This window comes from Embiotoca jacksoni, unplaced genomic scaffold, assembly GCF_022577435.1.
Source record: "Embiotoca jacksoni isolate LCO1_2020_lvr unplaced genomic scaffold, fEmbJac1.0.p SCAF_2, whole genome shotgun sequence".
NCBI classification, from domain to species: domain Eukaryota; kingdom Metazoa; phylum Chordata; class Actinopteri; family Embiotocidae; genus Embiotoca; species Embiotoca jacksoni.
Window position 1 is genome coordinate 15,469,500 of NW_027185340.1, and position 24,374 is coordinate 15,493,873.

Genomic DNA, 24,374 nt, shown 5'->3' on the forward strand with positions numbered 1-24,374 from the left:
ACAACAACAACAACACCACACACACACACACAGACAGACAGCAGTTTAGGAATGAATGGCACATTTATTCAGCAACTCCTGATGGTGCAGAATGCGGTTGCAGAGGCACAACTTTCTAGCTCCATCGCTGCCTGCACAGATGTGGGTTTTTACTCTGACGTGCTGTTTGGAAATTGGAAGTCTTTAATCTGGTTGTGTCAAACGTTTCCTCTCATGCTTGCAGGGGAAAAAGCAGAGTGTTTGGATGAAAACAGCACTGTCTTACCCACTACTGTCCCTTGTGATGTCACCTGTCATATAACTTTATTGACACTGCATAAAAGTTAATATGCAACTAATATTTATCATTTATATTCCCTCAAGACGGGCGTGTGTTTACAACCGCGTCGGCCGGTAAAAACGGCTGAAAATGCTGTTTTGTCAAAATGGTCACATGTTGATTGGAGATTGAAGGTCACCGAGCTGAAAAGTTACTGGAAGTGACTGACTGCAGTGTCCCTGCAGGGAGAAGAGATCAATTAGGTATTGAAGTAGCTGGGAAAGAGTAAATGAGCCAACAGAGAACATGGCACTTAAATCCTGGATGTTAGGATTGTTGGTGCTGATATGCAGCAGATTAGAGACTTCTCACGGGTGAGTCAAGTTTTCTGTTAAACCAAAAGTTGTTGTTTTTGTCAATGCTCAGCAGTTTAACTTTTTTCCTGTGGTGCCAACATCAGGTTTGACATTGTTTTTGTAAGTGAACAATCAAAATCATTTTTATTGGCCAAGTCTCTTATTACACACAAACATGTTGCTTTGGTGTGCTGTAGTTCTCAGTGTACATCCAAACAAAAAAAATGTTTTCTTATTAATTACAATCTTTTTTTTTTTTTGCATTCAGTTTAGTCGAGATGTCGGAATCGACATCTAATTACAACTACACTAAATGTCACCCTATGGATGAGGTACGAGCGCTCTTCACTGTAGAAGGTTTCAAAGCTGGAATTTGTTTAGTTCCTGCCCTGAAATATGTCAAACAGCAAACCTCACCGGAGCACCGGATGTTTTATTGCGAATAAATCTCACGCACCTTGTTCTTCCCTTTAACTTTCACTTTATTCGTTGGAGATTACAGATAGACCTCGGCCAAAGCAACTTTTCACCACAATTATCGAACCTAATTGTCATGCCGATCACCCTGAATTACAGGTATACAGGTGGATGGAAGATGTGGAGGGAGGGAACCCAGCACTGGTCTCCTCAGTGGTGTATGGACACACCTTCGAAGGAAGGCACATGACGCTGCTGAAGGTATTTCGGCACTTTTACTGCCTCTGTTGTGGAGGTAAAGTAAAACAATAAGGGTGTGCGGCGACATCTAGTGATTTGTGCCAACCTTTAACTATTAAAGAAGGGGTTCAAAGTTACACTTTCTGTTAGTCACAATGACACAGCTTAGGACGCATTGAAATTCTACTGTTACTGCAATTAGCTACTGGTCAACATAATTGACTGAGCAATCCATACGAAGCTTCTGTAGAATAAAACGTCTCCTCCTTTCCAACAGATGAAAACAGGAGTCCGTGGTGTAACTATTTTAACTCTGGGGTGGGGGGGGGGGGGCTATGATTTTAGTATTTGGTCAACTTTTTAAGATTGTGTTCCTGATGTTATGAGAAGTTGTTTTACAGGTGGGTTGGCACGAGGGCAAAAGAGTCTCGTCTGTTTTTTCGAGAAGATTTTTGTGAAGCTCAAAAGCCTGAAGCAACGTATCAGAAAGAAAGCAGTCTTCTTTAAAGTCTTGTCTTTTTTTTTAATTCACCAAGTACTGTTTTAAACACACAAGAGACATTAAGACCAGGTGATTTCTATACTACGCGGATGGGAATGTGAGTGTGGGGGGGTCTAGTATTTGTGGGAAATTGGAAACCACATAAGAAGTAACACTAGAAACATCCAGGTAGACGGAGAGTGTTTCAGGGTGGGTTTTTACAGTACCTGCCCTTTCGAAGGGTGATTATCTGATCCACAAATCAGTTTGAGGATGTGTCATTCTTTAGGGTTATTAAATTCAGACACAGCAGTTGTGTATGGCACCTTTAAATCCTTCACTCACCCAACATTGTCATCTGTTGTTCATCTCCAGTTGGGACTAGGACACTCAGAGGGCAGAGAGAAGAAGGTTATATGGGTGGACTGTGGTATCCACGCTCGGGAGTGGATCGCTCCTGCGTTTTGCCAGTGGTTTGTCAAAGAGGTTCGTGTACTCTCACTTCAACTATATGCTCGCGCATTCCAAAGGAAGCAAACGTGACGTGTATTTTAAACTCCCCCTTTCGCTTAGATTCTGGACTTGTATAAAACCAACAAGAAGGTGGAAGAGATGCTGCAGAATCTTGACATCTACGTTACACCTGTGATCAACGTGGATGGATATATGTTCACCTGGGCCAACGATAGTGTGAGTCCTTAACTCGACGGGCACCGCGGTGACGACACGTCGGCGCGCCGAGCACGCGTGTTAAAGATGAGACTCCAACTGACTCCGCAGCTTTGTTATAACTCGCTCGAACCGACGTCCGTGTGTTGTTTCCACGTAGGCTCGTTTGTGGAGAAAGTCTCGTTCCCTCCCTCCTCCAGGCAGCTCCTGCTACGGTGTTGACCTCAACAGAAACTTCAACGCCAACTGGGGAAGTGAGAGAGTCGCTTACGCTTTCAAACGTCACGTTACGCTTTCAAACTGTGCACATCATTTTTCAGTGAAACCATGGAAACCGGTTACTCGTGTGTAACGTGTTATCATATTCGGTCGAAGTAAAACGGGGCTCGGGGAGGTGGGGGGCTGGGGGGGGTTAAACCTTTGTGACTTTGACACCGGTATGACAAAATGTTGTCCAGCTTGTCTGACACTTACACGCTTTCACATAAAAACAGCTGTAATCTCGTTTTGACCACAGCTGCGTTAGGTTAGGTTAGGTTAGGTTAGGTAGTTACTTTATTAATCCACAAGGGGAATTTTTTTTCGCTACAGCAGCATACAGGAAAGCAATAAAATAATAATAAAATAATAAAAAGCAGTAAAATAACAGTAAAATAACAGTTAAAAAAAAAACATTTATAAAAACTCATTTGAAAAAAAAAAAGCGTGTTCTCTAACTTTGCTGTTTCTTCCGTCAGCGGTCGGCGTGTCGTTCGATAGTTGTGAAAACACCTACTGTGGGAAATCAGCCGGGTCGGAGCCGGAGGCCAAAGCGGTGATGGACTTAGTTGGTAATTTTCTATCTTCCTATGAAATCACACGAAGAACGATCACAACACGTCGCGAAAACATGAACGTCGAAAGCTCACGTAATGCGTGTAAAGACATGACCGATGTCGTCACGGAGGTGTTGCTATTCTTTAAAGGAGCAGCGTGTCAAATTTAGCGGCATCGAGCAGTGAGGTTGCCGATTGCAACCGATTCCCTCTCTCGCCCTCAGCGAGCTTTCGCGGCATTCACGCTGCGTTTTCTTCAGGAAATGCACATTCTGGTTCGTAATAAAGATTCCAAAATCCACACTTTGCAGCATGCGCACGAAATATTATGTTCCCTTTCTGCCAGTACGTCCCCCTAAATCCTACACACTGGTCCTTTAAGAGGTGAACGCGATACCATTTTGATAACAATCACTTGTTTTTTATCTGTCTGAATCTGCAGGTGAGCTGGCTGGTGAGACTTTGTGTTTCCTCACCATCCATTCCGCTGGACAACTGCTGCTCCTGCCGTACGGCCACCCTCACATTTCTGCACCCAACTACAAAGAACTGGTGAGCGTCTGTCGTTATCTGAATTTATATTCCATTAAATTAAGTAGCCAGGTGAAAGACAAAAAAAAAGTCAGAAATCTACTTGGAGGATTTTCAAATGAGTTTTTTTTTTTTTTAATAAGTTTTACTACATAGTGAAAGACATTGTTTTGAAAGATGTTAAAGTATCTAAAAAGTCTCTGCCAAGCCATGTCGTATGAAGTATTCTTCACCTCTTTACTCTCGCACTGTGCGCTCACTTACTCGGTCATAATGTTTTGTACAGGAACCATAATGCCTTGGAAGAGTGTGGTCTTTTAGCTGACAAAGAAAAGTTGTGTATTTAGTCTTTGTGAACTGTGCAGGTTTCAGTCGGTGAGGCAGCCGCAGCAGAAATGAAGAAGTTACATGGAATGAGCTACACTGTAGGAACATCTCCACAAATTCTCTGTGAGACTTACACACACACACACACACACACACACACTTGAATTGACTTTTACTTTCCCGCTTCTTGTCCCAAAGAGATGTTGTTATCTTCTTCAACCCTCAGATCCAAACTCGGGTTCCAGCCGTGACTGGGCTCGTCTCATTGGCATCCCTTTCTCTTATACCTTTGAGCTGAGGGACAAAGGTGAGTTGGACAGCAGTAAAACGTGCTCTATGTTGTCATCGGGTCAAACACAACATTCTGGCTTTTAACTCAGTAATGTCTTGGTATCACTCTGTGACCCTCCAGGCGAGTTCGGCCACTCGCTACCAGAGGAGCAGATCCAGCCGGCCTGCGAGGAGGCCTTCGCAGGAGCTCTCTCCATCATCACATATGTTCATGACAAGACCTTCCACAACCGCACCTTTCCTAACGGTGGCTCGGCCACGGTTTCTGGGAATGTAATGATGATTTGGAGCTGTGCTATAACGGCGTATCTCGCCACAGTGGTGTTGGTATAAGACGGTGGAAAGGTAGGGAGAGACATTTGTGGGTAAAAGGAGATGGTACAGGTTCTGATTGTGGAGGGCCAGCTTGCCTGTGTTTGGACTTTTTGGTTTGGGCATATGGAGACAGACGTTAGCTTCAGGAACACAATCCAAAAACACAACACAGCATTACATAGAGCAGAAATATTCAATTCAACTGCAATCTGTAAGGTATAATATTATATAATAATAAGTATAATATTGTCTTTCTGACAGAGGCAGTTGCAAAAAGTCATCATTAGGGTTCATCAAGACATAATAGTTTACTACATTACTAGACTATTCGTAGAACTTCTTTTTTTTTTTTTTTTTTTTTTTTTTCCTAAAAAAAGAGACCGACTGCACATCAGTTGTTTTCAGTGACATGATGGTCATATTGTTCATGCTTTCCACAGGAGGTGGCAGCATCACCTCATTTTACACACCACACTCGATCCCAACAAGGCTCGCTGAAGGAGTTTTTATAACATCATAGTTACCTCTTCTGCCATTCTTGTTTTATCATCACATCTGTTTGTTCTCCGTTCTCACATTAGGTTGAATCAGTCATCACAGGTCAGAGAAACACATTTTGACGGTGGTGCAGTGGTTAGCATTGTCGCCTCACAGCAAAAAGGTTCCGGGTTCGAATCCGGTCCTGGGCCTTTCTGTGCGGAGTTTGCATGTTCTCCCTGTGCTTGCGTGGGTTCTCTCCGGGTTCTCTGGCTTCCTCCCATCATCCAAAAACATGCACCTCAGGTCAGGTTACCTGGCGCCGCGCTCGTGGCAGCCTGTTGCAGCAGCTCCCCCCTGAGAGCCCCCCTGCTGTAGCGAACAAATTTCCCCTCGGGGATTAATAAAGTGAAATAAAATAAATAAAAAAAATGTGCCTCTGTGCATTTTTAAATCCTAAAAAAAATGCTTTGAAGTTGCAACAGTGAGGAAATACTTCAAGATTGCCATGAAAATTGATATTTCAGAAATTAAAGAGATCCCTGTCGCTGTCCCGGGTCAGTGCAGTATTCACTGTTATACATGGGGACAAAAAAAACATAAATGTAGACAGCATGAAAAATATATATATCAATCAATGACTTTGAAAATGTGGTTATTTGATCATCCAAGAAATTAAACATTACACAGTTTGTGTAGTTTTTCACCATTAATATGTTTCTTTTGCACTGCAGTGATTCATAGGTTGCACTACTGAATCTGTTTTTTTTTATCCGTCCTAGTTTCTAAACGGGACCTTATGTTTCATTACTTGCTGTACTGTACACGTTATCCACTCCACCAACCAGTTCGTCGAGGAAATGACTGGAGTTTGGGGGCAGCTTTATTATTCGTAGTTGGTAATTCAATTTCAGGTGGCATTAGACTTCTACTTCTTTCGCAGATGCTTTTAAAATGGTATTCTAACCACGCATTGGGAGGAATACGCTGCAACCTGTAGAACCAATGGAAATCAGCCACAGATCAGAGAGTTGTCATCATTTACATCATTGTTTCCTGAAACTCAATATGGTAAATTCTTTCTTTATTTTTAATAGCTTTTGTTTTTCTGCCACGGAAAACACATTTCGGCTTTCTATTTGAAATGTTTTGGTTGGTTGAAAAAAAAAAACCAACCAAAAAAACCAACAACATTAAAGTCTTTATGTTTAAATTTACTTGCAAGCTTTTTGCTGAGACGTTTCGTTTTACAGGTTTTCCCTCAAACATCCTCTTCCTCCCTCTCTTGCTGTCTGAGATTTATATTTCCAGAGTGTATTCTCCTGCTTCCTCAGTGACTGCCAGACCACCGTTTTTTTTTTTTTACACACACAGACACACACTTGGCCAATGACAACGTGACATTGACACAGTGCAGTTGAATACCTTATGTGAGGGTGAGTGATGGACCACTCACCCTGATGGCTGTTGCCTAAAGGTAGATAGGAGTATATATATATATATATATATATATATACACACACACATATATATATATATATATATATATGTATGTGTATGTGTATGTGTGTGCACGCACACTTTGTATTTGAGCAGCAGTGGAAATAGAATTATATTCCAACCTCGACAGAACAGAAAGACGGGTCAAACACCAGGGGACGGAGGGAATAATAAGTAGGTACACTGACATACACACATTCAGATACAACCCTTCAGGGAAGAAACTCTTCGCCACGCCATCACTTACATTCATGAAAGATACTCACACATGACTTGGTGAGGCAGAGTACAGCTTCCTGACACACACACACACACACACACACACACACACACACACACACACACACACACACACACACACACACACAGATTCAGAGACACGGATTGAAAGTGATTATAATTCACAGTGAAGTCTGGCTGGTTTAGTTCATCCATCTATTTGTGTGTGTGTGTGTGTGTGTGTGTGTGCGTGTGCGTGTGTGTGTGGTTGAGCACTCATCAAGGTAGCAGGGGAAAAACACACCGTTGGACGTATAAATCACAAAGATAGGGGAAGAGAGTCAAAGAGGAAGGAGAAGCCCAACCAACAAGGAATAGGTGAATGAGGAACAGATGATAGGAACAACGCCTACAGCGAGACGATGAAACATTCACATGTCAAAATATACAGGACAACGTGTACAGGATGGCAGTGTGAGAGAAATCTGAGCGGTCAAACTGCAATGATTTACACGAAGATCCTCTAAGGGAAGAAAGAATCACTTATTTCCATTAAAAACAAAGAGTTAAACCTAATCAGACTATAAGGTGAATTATCGCAAGTCAACAACTTTCTAGCTCTCAAGTTGTGCTGCTATCGCTATAGTAATTGATTCTTGTTGTTCTGGGTTTTGTACCCTCATGGTTGAAATGCACTTATCGTAAGTCGCTTTGGATAAAAGCGTCGGCTAAATGAAATGTAACGTAGTGTAATGTAAAACCAATATTTCAAAAGGCGGATTCAGCATGAGAATATCTCCTCACGGTCTGCCAGCTGTTCGTTCTACGCGTGCTCCGACCATGGAGCCAGAGCCTTTTTGGAGCTGACCCCTAGTGGCCCTCGGTGGAATTGCAGTGTAAGGCACTTGCGCATCAGCCCGACTTTTCCGACCCGGAAGCTACGTCCACTGTAAATATAGTGCATGCCAGTGTGCTGAACTGCACAACATAATCACGACGTCAAGCAGAAGGCCAAAGAGGAGACGGTCAGAACAACAAAAATTAAAAAAAAACAAAGTGCTAAGAGACACTATTGTTGGAGAAACCTCCGGGAGTTGAAGGGCATGAAGTCGGATTCGGAGGTCGTTAACATTAGTTTACAGAACTTTTACAGAACCAACAGGTCACTATCATTCTGTCCTGTTTGCTAATGTTGGTGATAGCTATTCCCGACTGGTTCGTAGCCAGCAGCTACCTGCGTCACACAAACGCGCAATTCAAGCCAATTTGCTATTTTTTTTTTTTTTACTTTCTTGTAGTTTAGAAGCTTTGTTGGCTTGCGCGTTGTTTGTTTAATGTTTTAGAGGATAATGTTTGTTTTTCTTCACCCACAAGACGGAGACATGTGCTTCCACACCGGGTCAGTCCGGACCACCCGGCCCAGGTGTTGGTGTTCTTGCCCCGGTTAATGAGCACCCATGAAGCTTTGGTTAGGAGAGCACGGGCTTTCTGGAGTCGGCTTCACAAGTTCGCTCAGTTTAAAGGTGAGCGTTTGCGAAGTGGAATATTGAGCAGGCACCTCACAAGCCTGCATCACTGCGTAACTTTTGCTTGCTCTCATATGACCCATTTAAAATGACGAGAACAAGTAATGAGATACATTTCAGACCTGAAACCTGATGAATGTTCCGGTAATGTAAATCTAAACAGAATATAACTCGAATTACGAAATGTTATACCATTAACTTGCATCCATTTGGTCTCCGTGTGTGCAAACACAAATCTACTTTTCTGATTTTTTTTTTAAATTCTTTTTTTAACTCCCATAAAAGTGTAAGTTCTGGGAATGCGTATACTGTTCCTTCCTGATTACACAGATCTTCATTAAACAGTGCAATAGGCTCATTCACTTTAAAGTTTTATTGGTTCAACCCAACTTATTTAATCACTTGTCCAAAACTTGGCAGTAAGAAAGATGTAAGGATTCAGGACAAGTTCTAGTAATGGATTTATTAATAAATGATGCAACCCAATTCTGCTTCTTGATTTCACAGACAATTTTGTTCAGAGCATCATTATTGATGTAAGTGGAGATTCAAACCAAAAGCGATGCTATGCTGCAGTGGTTAAAGTTGTGTTATTTATGGACAAAACAATACAGAACAGCCTGTTACAGTGAACTTATAAACAAATCAAATGCCAAAATACTGCTAAACACAGGCTGAATATTTACAATTACACTGTTTCCATAAATAAAATAATCGACTAGGGCGTATTTGATTAGCACACGGTCTGGCCTGTTCCCAGAGGACAATCCATTGTGAAGTGTTTCGACATTAGCATCTGATGTGTACCATATGATGATGGTAAATGACACATTAGTGCCACCTATAATCAGTGTATTTGAGACAACTGGTAGATCTGTGTGGAAAAAGAGGGATTTTAGGAGCTCTAAACTCTCCAGGTGGTGATCCAGTTTACCATGCTGAGCAGCAGAGGTGGTTTTTTTTATTAACTATTTCTTTAAATTCAACCTGACCTTTATTGCAAAGATGTTTTGATTGAGCGAGGAGTTGAGACTTATTTAATACATTTATATTTCCTTTCTCTTTCATAAGAAACTTATTATTTGACGTTAGTGCAGGGATATTGTTTGGACGTGGGGTTTTAGTGGAGAAGTTTTAGCAAAAAGACAAGGGAGAGTTTCAGAGAAGTCATTTTGATGATTGGACATTTCCTGTATTGTTTCAACAAAAAAAACCAAAAAAAAAACCACTGTTGAAATGTTAAATATGACCAGTTAAAGAAATGACAGTTGTATGTTTATTCAGGCCTGACTGACTGTATTTTTAGTGACACAATACGTCTCCACTCATAAACTACAGTGTATGAACCCTGGAGGTGGCAGCCAAGGTTCAACTGAGTTTTAAAAGAGGACAAATTGTGTTTTTGTTTCATGAAGACGAGTGTGAGGACTTTCCAGGATTTGTTTGCACTACTATTACCCAGACACCAGTGAGAAAGACTCTTAGTATCGTCCTCTTTTAACTCCCTTTCCTTTCACCGAGCACTTTTTTCTTTCTTCCCTCCTTTGAAACACGTGCGTTCACATGTACCACACGCATTCAAATGAGGAATAGAAGTGCGTGTAAAAGGGCTCCTCTGCCGTGGACCGATGACACATCGTTGCCACATACTTTTATTGCTAATCGATGTAGATGACACCATTTTTTACATTCTGTCGCTGATGATCAATGGGGAATGATGCCGTGCTTTCTTTTTTTTTAACTGTCACTGGTAATCAATGAGGGTGGCGCCATCATCTGCATCTCCTGATCATTTCAACCGGTGATCAATAACATAGCTGACTCAGGATGACACATGATCATCATACGCAAGCAGTTTACGATGATAGGTTGATATGTGTGTGTGTGTGTGTGTGTGTGTGTGTGTGTGTGAGTGTGAGTGTGAGAGAGAGCGAGAACTGTGTGAATCCGAATGGAAGACTGGCACCAGGAGGGAGCGCATAAAAACAAAAACACCGTCAAAGGTGAGTGGAAAGAATTTGACACTAGAGAGACACAAAGATCAGGAAGTGGAGCGGCCATCTTTTAAACCATAATTCTGTCAGGGCTATTAAAACAGTACAGTAGACACAACGCAGCCTCCCACTCTTCCTTTCCTTGATGAAGTGCTGAAGTTCCTCAAAAAGGTGAAGAAGTGTATTGCTGCGCACCGACCTATCGTTATCCATGATCATCTCAATCAAATTTGAGGACGCTTATATGATTTTCAACTGTAGATATTTAAGTTTTAAGTTGTATAATTGGAAAGCCCTCATTAAGGTTTTTGTAGCGAATTCCTTGGCAAATATTTACGCAGTTTCATATACAGCAGGACTAAAAGGAGCATTAGCCGTCATTTGGAGTAACATTTTTGGGCTTTCCAACGAACGTGAGACCGCCGCTGACTCCTAGGCTGCTTTAACACCAACCTGGTTTGGTCCGGGTTCTCGGACGTTTCAGTTATCGCAGGTGCGAAAGGTGCCTCGGACCGCGATGCAGACTAAAGGACTGAAATGACATAACAGGCCACCTCAGCGGCTGCTGTCTACTACTTGCTGTCCGTATCAGATGACCTTACTGGTCTCTTCAGAAAACAGAGCTGGCGAGGTTCACGGGATCGCCGGCAGTCTTCTCGTCTTACCTGTCAATGACGGCGAAATCATCTTCGCATAATGAGAACGTTCATTTCACAAAAAAAAAAAAAAAAAAAAAAGTTGGTCTCAAGTACACCGCTTGAATGTTATGCTGCTGGTAATAATGGCATAATAATATTAGTTTAGTAGCAAAAAAATAAAAAAAGAATCTGTTCATTTTCTCCATTTAAACGGAAAAAGCTAGCGGCTAAGATGACAGCACGTTGACCGTAGACGCACACGTCTACAAACCAACCGTTGTCAAGTTTAGGAAGATGCAGCCAACAACGATGGCGACGGGACGAAAGTATGTCATGCAAAGTTATTCAATATTCAAATTTACAATTTAAAACCAAAACTAACCTAATAAAATCAATACGTCGCGTCAGACCATTCTCTGGACATTCAGGTATGAAAATAGGAACCGAGGACCACGTCACCTCCAATATTTGTATTGTTACACTCGTTTTAACGAAGTTAAATTAATCTGAGCTGAAGTCAAGATTTCAGGCGCCTCTGGGTCTTTCAGTGTTTTTCTGCCTTGTACATTTGAATTAGTGCTTCTCCCACAACGCAACCACGGGTGACTGGACAGGCTGGGGGAGTTTCATCAGCACCAGACAAATTATGAATTAATGCTTCCTTTGCGACTGTAATCTTTTAGAAGCAGACGTGTACGAGGTGTGGCGCTCCTGTAAACAAAGTGTAATTTATATTATTTACTTAACCAGGACGACCTTTCCAACTGACGCCAGCTTCCTTTCAAGCGGTTTACAAATGTAGAAATGTGCTTGAAATCTCTCTGAAAGACAACTGGTGTTTCTCCTTCGTTTTGTATCTGCATATTTCTTCCGAAAAGTTTCCGACGAGCTCCTTAAAGTTGTTATTTTAACCTTTGTAACTGACTGCTCTTTTTTTCCATCCATGAATAGCTTTGCCTTCTCGAACCTTGAAGGAAGACAAGATGCATTCCCTCAACTTCCTGATCGGCACGCTCGCTCTAACTGTTGACCCTACGTGCACCACATGAGATAACTGTGAAAATAACTCGCAATCCTTTTTCTTCCTCCAGTTCATGCACGAACAGATAGAGGAACTACACAGACTAGGAAACGAGACGCAGGAAGTGGACTTGATAGAGAGTGAATGAGGGATATCACGCCGGAATAGAAAAGAGACAGACAAACTGACGGAGACCACACAGCAATCATGCCCGTCACAGACCATCGCCAAGAGGTGAGCGGGCCATTTGAGTCTGTGTCCGCCTGTAAAGTGACTTGTCTTCAAAACAGGAAATAGCCAATATCGCACTAATACACTGGGGGGGGGGACAGAAAACTCTGCTGGACGTGTCTATTCAAACACAACGTTGTGTTTGTGTGCAGCTCTGAGCATTCTTGATGTTTCCACACACATGGATGCTTGTGTGTGTGTGTGTGTGTGTGTGTGTGTGTGTGTGTGTGTGTGTGTGTGTGTGTGTGTGTGTGTGTGTGTGTGTGTAGTCAATAGATTGCTGTATAATACATCTTATCGTGTTTATATCTTTATGTCTCTCTCTTTCACTCTGATATTCTCTGCGGAAAGTACTGGATTTGTGAGTTTTGATGTGTGCATAAGAAAGTTATTTATTCGTGATGGATTGAACATGTGAGCATTATAGATTTAAGTGCTGATTTATGGTGCCACTGGACTGCATATTGTGTGTGTGTGTGTGTGTGTGTGTGTGTGTGTGTGTGTGTGTGTGTGTGTGTGTGTGTGTGGACGTGTTTCTGAATGTCTGCTGTGCATCACGGTCCATATTGGTGTATGTGTTTGAATGTCGTGGCTTATCATGAATAATTATTGCAGTCAGTAGCTGCTCACATTACACTGACCATTTAAAAGCTATATTAAAAATATATCGTATATATATATATATATATATTGTAAAAGGGTATTAATAAGACGTGAATACACACACACTCTCACACACACACATCCCATCCTCTTCCTCCCCTTCCAGAAATCCCCACCTTCAACACTTTCATTGAGACAGTTTAGCGGAGTCCAATCGTTCCCTTTGAATCAAGAAAACAGCTTCTTCAGTGTGTTGCCTTCCCTTACCAGATACGGAGATCTGAGGCCACGTGCCATTTACCGCTGTTATACTTTCCACTACCTCTAGATGGCACTGTTGAATAGCACAGACTCACCGAAGATCATCAAGTGGGGGCAGCATGTTGAGAGAACTGTTAGCAGCCTGCGATGTGGAAATCTAGTCCACTTTTTGCACCTAAATGACAGGATTAATAGAAGCTGTGAGCTAACGGCGGATCTACTTTGTATCTTATATGCCAGCAAACCAATATATGACTCCCAGTATAGTGTACGTAGCGTATTATGTTTAAACAAAAGACTTTACCTTTCCTTTAGGTTTAATTGAGTCCATACAGACAGTCAGTATAAGCATGTTACATATTACGTAGAAGAAATTAAATATCAAAACAGGTGGAATCGGGGGAGAGAAGAAAAAAAACAACTCTTTCTGAATTCGATTTGTACAGTAGATGTTTCTCAAATGATGAAAGCTAAATATCAAAGGTCTTTTCTTACTTTGACTCTTTCTCACCCACTCTTTGAGACTCTGCACGCACATGTATGTAGGCGTGTGTGGGTGGCTGTTCACACAAATGAGCGTACAACTGTGAACTCAAACTGGATTTTCTTCCACCAGCAGTTTTAACCAAAAAGACGGCTTCCTCGGTTTACAAATGTAAAAGTGGGTTAAGAGTCGATCACTTTTAGCGTTCTTTTCCCTTTATGTCTCTGTTCTATCTTCTCCTCTTTCTCCCTCTCCATATTGCGGTGGTCTTTAACGTGTACACTTGTTTCTCCCACAGATACACGTTTATTGAGACACACTGATGTACACAAACACGAATACATGTACCCACAGTAGAAGATGGATAACGCTCCGCAGTATTCGGGCGTGTACGCGCACACAAAGTCACCCTTCCTGACTGTCCCGTGAGGAGAGAGTGCCCTTTAGCCTGTAATATCCCTGCATCTGTCTGGGTGTCATCATTTCTCACGCTGCTGAGCTGTTGGCGGCAGACATTCAGGGTCAGACCGGATCGAGAAATCATTCAGATTGCTTGCTGATGGTGCAGACAACACCCGGCTCACTCATACAGTTCAAATGAAAGAAAGCTTTTAACACTGCGGCGAGGGTGAACATTTATATTCATTTTATAGACAAATATTAAATAACGATCTTATTGTCTGGTCTAGAAACACAATGGGAACTTTTTGTATTTAGTATTTTCTGATGCAAAGATTACAAAAAGAGAAAGTGATGTTGTTTTAAACAGCACTTTTTTGTTTTGTCTTTTGACTTTGTCATATTCAATCACAAACACAAACAAACGTTTGGCCACTTTTTAAGCCATCACCGAGGTCTCACAGCACATGTGACATTTTGGTTGCCTGGTTTCAACAGATGCGCCATTTTGGACCTCAGTACCACAAACATTACTCTGCCAAGTATTTATACAGATGCCACTTAACTCTGCTCCTCTTCCTCACTGGAATGTGTGCTAAATCCACTGAGCAGGCCAGGCTGTGGAAATATTACATGTTAGCATTGGTTTCACCCCAAGCCATGTTTCTTTGAGCAGAGAGCGCTCATCAAATTCTGTGTCAAATTTGTGGGTAATAGAAAGGAGACGCAGGGAGTTCAGTAGAAAGGCCAGAAACCAACAATAGTGTTGTTGATGATTGAGAAACTCGTGTGTTTTTAACACACTCGCTGTCAACGAGCGGGCTTGTTGGCATGTTTAAGAGCCACAGTGCCATCGCGCCACACTTGAAGTTGTCTGTGCCAAATGATATCCTTCAGACGCATCAGAAGATCACAGTTAAACTCGATCTTGACAGTCTGACCCTGGGGGGAAAAAATCCAAAGCGCACAACCCCGAAACCCAACGAAAAACAACGGCATGGTCCGGGTTGCTCTCCCGACCTGAAGCGCCTCCTTCGGTCTGCGACAGGGACGTTCTGCCCCTCTTGAAATGCAAATTCCACTCGCAACACCTCCTCTGGATTGTTGTTGCGTTGCTGTAGGCCTTCTGAAGCACTTCGAGGGTCTCTGCTGCCGATTTCCAGAGTTTAACGCGAAATTCTGTGTGCTCCTTCTGCTCAAGTTCATGGTGAAATCACAAATGTGCCTTGACCAATGGTCACAAAAACACGTGTAAGACGGGTGCTGATGTTGATCAGGCGACGTAGCTTGCCGAGCGCTGTTCGTCTGGTACAGGAATAGTCTCTGAACTTTTCATACTCAAAGGTAGCTTAGACTGTAGACTTAGCTCGGGGCACTGTAGAGGAATGTTTGGAGAAGTAGGTCTCCCATTTGTTTCCACATAGCACTTTACGAGAAAGCATTCAAGTAAGCTTACATATAAGTACACCAACACATGGTTGAAAGTGTGGGTTCATGTTATTCCACTGATTGACTGTTGGTCACCGCAATGTCTGAGAACAAAGGCTGGATGGGAGAACACTTCTAGCTGTTGTAAATACAGATGTAATACACGCCAGTTTTACAAAATTCAAAAGCATGGCTTTACAAATCGTTAATGTAGAAGGAAAATCTTTAACCACATTTGCATGCAACCTGAACAATGAACACCATGTGTTTTCATGGGGAAACACAGGATGCAAACAAACTCCAGAAAAGTATGACCAGTGAAGTTTTAGTTGTTTTATGTGAATCAATGAATTCTTTGAGCTCTTGCCTACACACACACTCATCATTCTGGTACTTGATAATGTCACAAAGACAGCATAGACTCATGCCACTCACAGGACAGCCGAGTCGACACACAAATACACACACCATTAGTGTGGCTAAGTGAGCCTCCATGCATACAGACTACCTGTTTAAACCAATCATTAACTTGCCGCTGGCTCATATGTAACACTAAGGAGAGGAAGAGGTAGATGGATGGATAAAGGGAGCGAGATAGGGAGGGGTCAGCGGAGGAAGGAAAAGAGGAGAAGATGAATTGACCGCGAGGAAAAGGCTCTTGTGTTACGGCTAAATCAGGCTTGAACCTCCAAATACATGCTGCTAAAAAAGAGCTCACGCACTATGTTTGATGGTGAGGACAGTTTGAGGCAAGCAGTTTGTTGGATGCGGGTGGGATGAAGAGATAACAGGAGAAGGATGGATTTAATTTAAATAACAGGGTGACAGTTTTTTTTTAGGAAAGAATAGGATGAGTAAATTGTGAGAGTGAAATGTGGAGGACGACAGGTGAACGGTTGAATGTTTTGATTTAAGAGAGGAGAGGAGAGTAGATGAATGGGGAGAAATGTGTAAGTCAGAGGCGAGGATGGCACGGTGTGGTGCTGCAGATAGTCGGGAAAAGAGAGCGATAGGGATGAAAGAGTGTAGCAGTGGGTGGGATAAAAACCGGCTGGACGGATTGCTGGTGTGGGGGGAATAATATGTTGTAGGGGAGGAGAAAAAGAAGGTGAGCACACAGCAAGAATGAGGCAGTGTTGGATGCAGGTGATAAATGATGGACGCTGTAGGCGGGAACATGGCAAGGAAAGCTAAATGAGGGGAAGGAGGGATGAGGCAAGGAAAGCAATGACGAAAGGAATACTGATGCTGAGTTACCTTCAAACTGAAATTATATTGTTCAATATGGCATTTTTTTCTAACTTTTCAAGCATTTTTTTTTTTTTTTTTTTTTTTGCATCCTACAATCTCAGTATTGAAAGTTATAATCAATGTTTCGGGCCTAGTTGATTTAGCAAAAAAAATACAAATAAAAGCCTTCTAGAAGCAGCAAACACTCTTGTACTGTTTCCAGTACACTTTGTATAATAAAGAAGTCTGCTTATAGTTGACCTTTTTCTGTGATTGCACGAGCAATTACAATCTGATGCTGCGAGAAGTTTTCCATTGCAGCGTTGCAGTGTTAATGGCCCCGCTGCAACGATGTTGCTTTGGTCCCTCCACCACACCCCAAACACACTCGTGCTTACACATATTTAGCCTTCGCGAGTAACTTCTATCGTCTATGTCACTTCTATAGTCACTATGTCAACGCAAGGTATCACAAGTGACAGGGAGCACGGTCTTTGGGCAAACAAATTTGCATTTCCCGGCATACCTTCTTCCTTGGGAACGTTTGAGAATAAAACAACGAAATGAAATAGTGTTGGATGGAAATAATAGCCAATTTATTTTGATAAAAAAAAATAAAAAAAACATGCAGTAAGTGTTAAACACACTAAAACAGGTGGCCTATAGTGCAATTAAAAACTGGTCTTATTGTTAAATATTACTTTGAAGACTAAGTGAATCGCTGTATATGCTAGAGTTCCTGTCTCAGCAATCCAATATGAAACCCCAGATGGTTTCTGGGCCGCGCTGCGCTGATCGCATCATCCACAGTTAAACCATTTGTTTTCCACAGCTTGGCAAATATGTACCTTGATGGGGTGTTGGAGTTGAAATGCTCTTCATGTTTCAACTCGTTGTGGCTGCTCTTTCTTCCATTACTCCTTGCGAAGTTTAAAACTGTTGTGCTGTTAATGTCAACGTTCGTGGAAATCTTAGAGATTATTGCGCTGCAGTTGATTCCAATCAATCACAAAACAGCCACTAAGGGTATTTAGATGGACATTGGACTACTATAGTCTGAATTTAATCCAAATAGAAGGATACAATAGTTGTGACAAGTTGTTGAAAGTTAGAAAGGAAGAAGGAAAAGGAAGGAATACATGGGCTGATGAAAGAAGGGTTTTAAAACGAGCAGCTGAGTGGAAAGAGGGACGAATGGAAGGATGGAGGGAGGAAACAGTGGATTGATAGATGGCCGAGGCGGGACATGGTGTCTGAGTAATGGCAAACCGAGGTGGCAGGATGGACAGAAAGAGCTGAAAGGGATGATGGGGAGGCACAGATGGATGGGAAGAGTGTCATCCTACTTAACTAATGTTGGCCAGGCCTGTAGTTCAATTCCTTCTCGGAATTAAAGCCCCATCTATCATCCCAACGTGCCTCGTTAGCAGTGAAGCGCCGACCAATCCCAACACAACCATTTACATTTTAAGTAAGATGGAAGACGGAGCTTTTATCTGCCTGTGTTCCTGACTGTTTGTCTGTCTGTCTTTCTGTATCTGATTCTTTCTCCGGCCATCTTTCACAATTAGACAATCACGTGCACACAAAACACAGAATGTATGAAATGCATATGAATGTACAAAGACAGTCTGCGGTGCTGCCAATAAGAAGAAAGCGATGCTGAGAAACTTGAGAAACTCTAATTAAAAGTATAAAAGTAGACACTGAGAGATACCCTCCCAAGCCTTGTGTATTATCTTTCCACGAAACCAGAATTGTGTGAAATCGGTTTTATTAAGGTAATAATAAACACACCATTCATGAGTCACTTTATCCCTGCTTAGCCATTGGTATTCTTTATTATTATGGCATACATGATAACATAATACACAGCTCGAGTCTAATTAAAATTCTGCTGTCTGTTTTTGTCTGCTTTTCTCAATTATTTTTTAATATATTCTATATACATTTATATATATATATATATATATATATATATATATATATATATATATATGTATATATATATATATATATATCTGGCCATGGCCAAGCAGCCAGCTAATAATGACTGGGTTGTATTTCATACAATTCAATTTCAGTGATGAACTGCAAAAAAGGTCTTAATTGCTTTTGCTTTCTATAAAGCCGAGTCATATTCCACAGACCATGAAGGAAATTGGAACATTTTTCCTACCTTTCATATTTACAATGTAATTATCAACGTGTCACAAGTTCTTTTTACTAGATGAATGCCATTCTCACAACATAATTACAAGTTTAAGTTGTGTGTGCTCTGAAAATGTATGTGACCGTGCTTTTGGAGAAAAAAAAAAACAGAGGAGAGAGCTTTCCCCATTATGTCTGTGCAGCCTACGCCTAAAAGATAAAAGATATGAAACTGCATTCAAACTGTATTATACTATATGTATTTCACTTTTTTGCCAGCAGGGCGAAACGAGCTCACTGGTGACGTCGGGCGAACGGTCAGTCTCCGCTTGTTCACTGGTGTACGCGCTCCAGGTGTACCGCAGTCGTATTGTTGAGCAGTTCGTCTGCACTTAGAATCCGTGAAACGAAACCCAGGAAACCGGAATGGAGTTCGGGGCTTTGAAGTTTTTAGTTTTTGGGTTTCTCCCAAATACCTACACGTGAATATCAAACTCAAATTAAGCACGCAGCTTCCACATTTCGCCTCAACCGCGGGGGTGAAACGATAACGATAACCCGTTAACGATAAAGTGGGTTCATGCTAATGAACAGACGGACGGGCGCGTCTCAACCCTCGACCTCTCCGCCTCCTCTTCGCTCCACCTTCTCCGTTCCTCGTTCCCTTCCTCGCCCTCCTCCAGCCATCTCGCTCACCTCTCTCCTTTCGTCAGCTCCTTCCCTCTTTACTGCTCCGTCTCTTACTTTGCGTCACTCTCTCCCGCCGTCCGTCCGTCCTCTCTCTGCTGACGGTGGCCATTATCAAAAGCTGTCCTGTCGGATGTGTCGCTCACGGCTGTTATTGATGCCCCTTCATTACTCATTATCGTTGAGTGCCTGTATTAGTGCTGACTGGCCATAAACTGCCTGACACACACACACACACACACACACACACACACACACACACACACACACACACACACACGCATGCAGGTATATACTGTACACAAGCTGTTGCACACACAAATGGAAGTTGTGCATAGCAACCTTTCCCAATAAACAGGGACAGGAGAAAGATGCAGGAGGTTTCTGTTTAACATGGCGCGGACATACTGTGATAGGACGTCTCCGAGGTTTTGGGCTGTTTTTTTTTTTTTTTGGTGAAACGTGGTGTTCAGGAATTTCACGGATGAAAGCCTGGGTTGTAGTGTGATTTCTTTTTCTTTTTATTATTATCCTAATGATCCTTCACACACACCCTTCGCTCAGCCGTTACTGTTAACACAAGACTCTGTCTGATTTATAGGCCCCAGGATCCTGCTGCTGTTTATACTGCAGATGCCTCCGTTCCCCTCGTATGAGAAAACCATGCGCGGTGTAGAAAGTTATCGGACAGATGCCTTTTATGAGTTTAACACTCGGTCTCCTGTTTGCGAATATGTTGGTTTTATCAGACCTCACATGCACACAGAGGCACATGGAAGTACTTCCCCTTGTATGTGCGTGTGCTTGTCCGTGCTGTTTTAGTGTTTGGTTACATCCCATAGGAAGCCATGTTGGATGTCCTCTCAGCTCACGTGGCTGCAGTGATCACGGATAAGGAGAGCTTATGTTGAAATGAATTTGAACTACTGTATGCAAAAGCGAATTAAGCTTGTCTTTTGAAAGATCATCATTCAACCACCAGATGACAATACAACACAAGTTATGGATTTTTTTTTATTTTTTTTATTTTTTTATGGCACTTTTGATTTTATTTACGGTTTATTTTACATACACACACCAGCAGCAAAAGATTAATTTAATAACCTTAACGCCACACACATTTTACCGGAGACAGGTTTTATGTGTTCTTCTTCTCCTTATGATGTTACTGTAAGTGGCATTTGGCAAAGACTTTTAGGGGCTTCACTGCCTCTTTCTGGTGGTGAACCATGACTGCCAGGCACAATAAAGCTGTTATAAAATGTTGGTTGCTTTTTTTTTTTTTATTTCTTCCACACATAAGAGCAACTTGGCAATTATTTTGTTTCTGACCATCTGATGAAAATCCACATTCCAGTCTCCTTTTAAATTTTTTTTTTTTTTTTTTTTTTTTTTTTATCTCCACTAACTCCAGGAAAATACTTGGCTCTTTTTTTAGCAGCTAAATGTTCCATGTTCTGAACAGTGGGTTTAGCACAGCTTGTTTCATGCTGAAAATAGGGAAGCAATGAGAGTGATCCAAAAAAAGCAAATCTGCTGACGAGGATGTCAAAACGAGTTCAAGGATGCTTTACTGCAGAACTGCAGAGTCAGGTGATCATTTTCTGTGACTTTGTCGATAAAATCGACTACTTTCACATTATATGTGGTCACGTTAGCCATAAATAATATTAATTAATGGAAGTTGATCCATTCAAAATGGGAATTCATGCACCTTTTGGGTAGGGCGCAAACAACGCATTTTCATCATTTTAATATTAAGATCTCCGCCCTGACTTTTATGTGACAAAACTGCTAACCAACATCCTGATCTTTCTTTAATGGGACAGAGGCCATTGACAAACACCGCAGGTACAGTGCTTGTGGGGTTGCACCAGTAAAATAATAAAGAGACTGTGGGCTCGAAGTCTTGCAAACTAATTACATTGTGATGAATTTGTCTTGGAACAACAAGCAGCATCTGAATGCTGCCTTGTCTCCCTGACTGATGATACCGAACAGTCTCCCGCTTCATCCATCATACATCTTTATGGCTTCTTTGGGGAATAGTTTGTGTGTGCGCGCAGTATTTGTACTGTATGTTTGTGTGTATCCATGAGTGTCTTCATCTGCACGCAGATTGTTACATACGCACATATGTGCAGGGCAGTGTGTGTGTGTGTGTGTGTGCGCGCCTGCATGTGTGTGTGTGTGTGTGTGTGTGTGTCAGGAGAGGTGTGGTCAGACAATTAACCAGCTGTGCTAACGATCATCTCACTGCAGAATCACACAATGTTTTACAGCGCCATACAGCACTTTACTGCCTTTGTTGTCACGGTGATATATTATTCCCAGCCATAAAGTGCTGATACTGGGTGATTGTTTTGGCCTCTCAAGGCTTGTTTTTTTTTTGGGGGGGGGGGGGGGGGGGGGGCGTTTGTACATACATACACACACACACACACAAACACACAATGCAAATCCATTCTCTCTGTCACACATTACCATTCTTTTATGGCTCGTGTATTTTTTATGGCTGGTGTCTACTGGCTTGCCCTGGGACCGATCTCAAGCCGTAGATCTCCCTTATCATAAAATGAGTGTGGTGTGGAGTAAAACTGTGGAAGCAACGGCCTGAAATCCTCCATCCCCACCGCACATGGCCTCCATTAACCACTGCAGCTCATTCATTCAGATGTTGGCAGGGGGAACATAAAAGGGACTAAATTGGAGCTGTTTCCATGGACTGTATGTGAAAGTGGACGAAGCTTTCCTGGTCTGAAAACTGAGGCAAATGTGGAAGCGCCGTGAAGTGCAATATCGCCGAAGGCCGCTGGAGGTTGGCTCCAAAAATCACCCGGGTCCATAGACTGCCGTTCAACTTGACTCGTGAAATACAAAGTCAATAAAACAAATGGCCACAGGTCATCATGGCGTCGTTAGCTAAAGTCCTTCCTTCTTAATAGAATTTTGGCGGCCGATCTGAAAATAATTTCGTCATCGGTGAGAAATGAAGCCTCAAAAAGTTGTGTTTTTGGGGTGTGTCCTCGGGTTTCCAATCAGATTGAGCCAAATCTATCGCTCGCTCCTCTCCAGGTCGTCCAAATATGGTCACTTCCGGCTCCAAACTGCTCCGAGCAGCCGCGACGGTGACGGACAAAATCCGAACTCGAGGCCTCATGATGACAGATCACAAACTACATCGTGACGTCACTTTTGTTTGCTCCTTGGCTCTATCGAACAAGTTCTCCAAATCATTCCTTGTGGTTACTCAAGATTTAAAAAAAAAAAAAAAAAAAAAAAATCTGTAAATGCTATTTCTGCAACACAATACCTTCTTCTGACCTGGCACAGAAATGATCTGTGGAAACCGGAGCTTCAGACACTTTGAAAAACATCGTCCTCCTTTGCAAACGGTGTCCAAGAAGGAAGCCATCGCTCACAAAACTTCAAGATTAAGTTTGTCAAAGAATATGAAGAGAAGAGTGATGAGTTCTGGCATCTCATTCTTTGGTTTAGATGAAACCACAATAAACTGGTTTGGGTCAGAGGTTCCAGCTCGTGACGACTACATGGCGCCGACCGTGAAACCCGGAGGTGGGAGTGTGTCGGTATGGGGCCACATGAGTGCACAAAGGTGTCGGGGAGATGACTTTTATAGATTTACAGATGGATAGGCACTACGATGTGAGACTTTGCAAAGCCGAACACTGAATGAACAGATGACACCGAGTCTCGAGAAGCTTGGCAGGAGATGAATTTTCCAATGGGCCATGATCCCAACAACCACCAAAGAGTTGTGTTTTTTTTGAAGAAGAAAGACGTGAAGACCGCGAAGACCTGGCAAAGAATGTTCCCAGACTTGAATCCAACAGAACACTTTTGTCCTTTGTACTTTAAAGTGGAAGGTAGAGCAACAAAACCCCTCCAGCGAAGTGCAGCCGAAAAGAATCATCTGTGAAGAATGGCAGAACAGCTCTCCGCAGACATGAGCAAGTCGTATCATACGCGCCCGGAGGGTTCGGATCCGCCATCAAAAATAAAAGCTGGCACACGAGACATAAAAGAAAAATTAAAAAAACAGACTTTCACCGTGAAGGATGTACTGACTTTTGCTGCAAGTGCTTCTTAAATATGGACATTTCATGATAGTTTAATTCTTATTAATCACGTTTGTAAATCCAGCTGAATCAGGAAGAATTGCTGTTGCCTTGGTAACAGCGTACAAGGTTTCTAATAGGTACAAAAAAACCAAGATAAGTTTCAGAACTAGATGCTTTAAAAGATAACATTCAAATAATTTGCAGTAAAATTCAACACTCACTAGTCCATTGGAGGACGGCGTGTCAACGTCACGGCTTTGCTTCGCCTACGTGTTCAAAAGCATTTGATTCGTTTTCACCGCATTAATAAGAATTATGAATTGATTACGATACCGTATATGGAGCATATCGAACTGCTGATGCCAGCTGAGTCTGCAGACTTAGTGCCATTGTGCACCTTCCCCTCATCTGAAAGTTACTGCACTTGTTGATAAAGAACAATAAAAACAAAGATATTTCGGAGAAGGGTCAAGGACTCACCGAGGTCAATGTCGCAACTTTCCTTTGCACACGCGCGTGTAAATAAAAGTTTGCCATTTTGATTTTGAAATTGAGCTTCGTGTGGGGTGAGAAGTATTATTACCCTCAAATAAAACTGCCTTCACACACGCGCGCGCGCACGCACGCGCACACACGCACACACACACACACACACACACACAAGCACACCGGGCCCCCGAACAGCAACAGATGCTACCTCTAACAAACCATTAGAGCCGCATAAGCACCGCCATAAACAAAC

The 24,374-nt window shown here is 42.2% G+C and overlaps 1 protein-coding gene across 1 annotated transcript in view; it reads left to right on the forward strand.

The window, feature by feature from the left end:
* The first annotated feature begins 565 nt into the window (after positions 1-565).
* LOC138201655 (carboxypeptidase O-like) overlaps positions 566-24,374 on the forward strand; it is a 44,902-nt gene continuing 21,093 nt past the window's right edge. The window contains exons 1-11 of the mRNA XM_069155272.1: positions 566-633; positions 884-947; positions 1,192-1,293; positions 2,129-2,239; positions 2,327-2,443; positions 2,583-2,676; positions 3,160-3,252; positions 3,680-3,789; positions 4,134-4,218; positions 4,322-4,402; positions 4,508-4,659. Coding sequence (XP_069011373.1) covers positions 566-633; positions 884-947; positions 1,192-1,293; positions 2,129-2,239; positions 2,327-2,443; positions 2,583-2,676; positions 3,160-3,252; positions 3,680-3,789; positions 4,134-4,218; positions 4,322-4,402; positions 4,508-4,659 — 1,077 coding nt within the window. The remainder of the gene's footprint in view (positions 634-883; positions 948-1,191; positions 1,294-2,128; positions 2,240-2,326; positions 2,444-2,582; positions 2,677-3,159; positions 3,253-3,679; positions 3,790-4,133; positions 4,219-4,321; positions 4,403-4,507; positions 4,660-24,374) is intronic.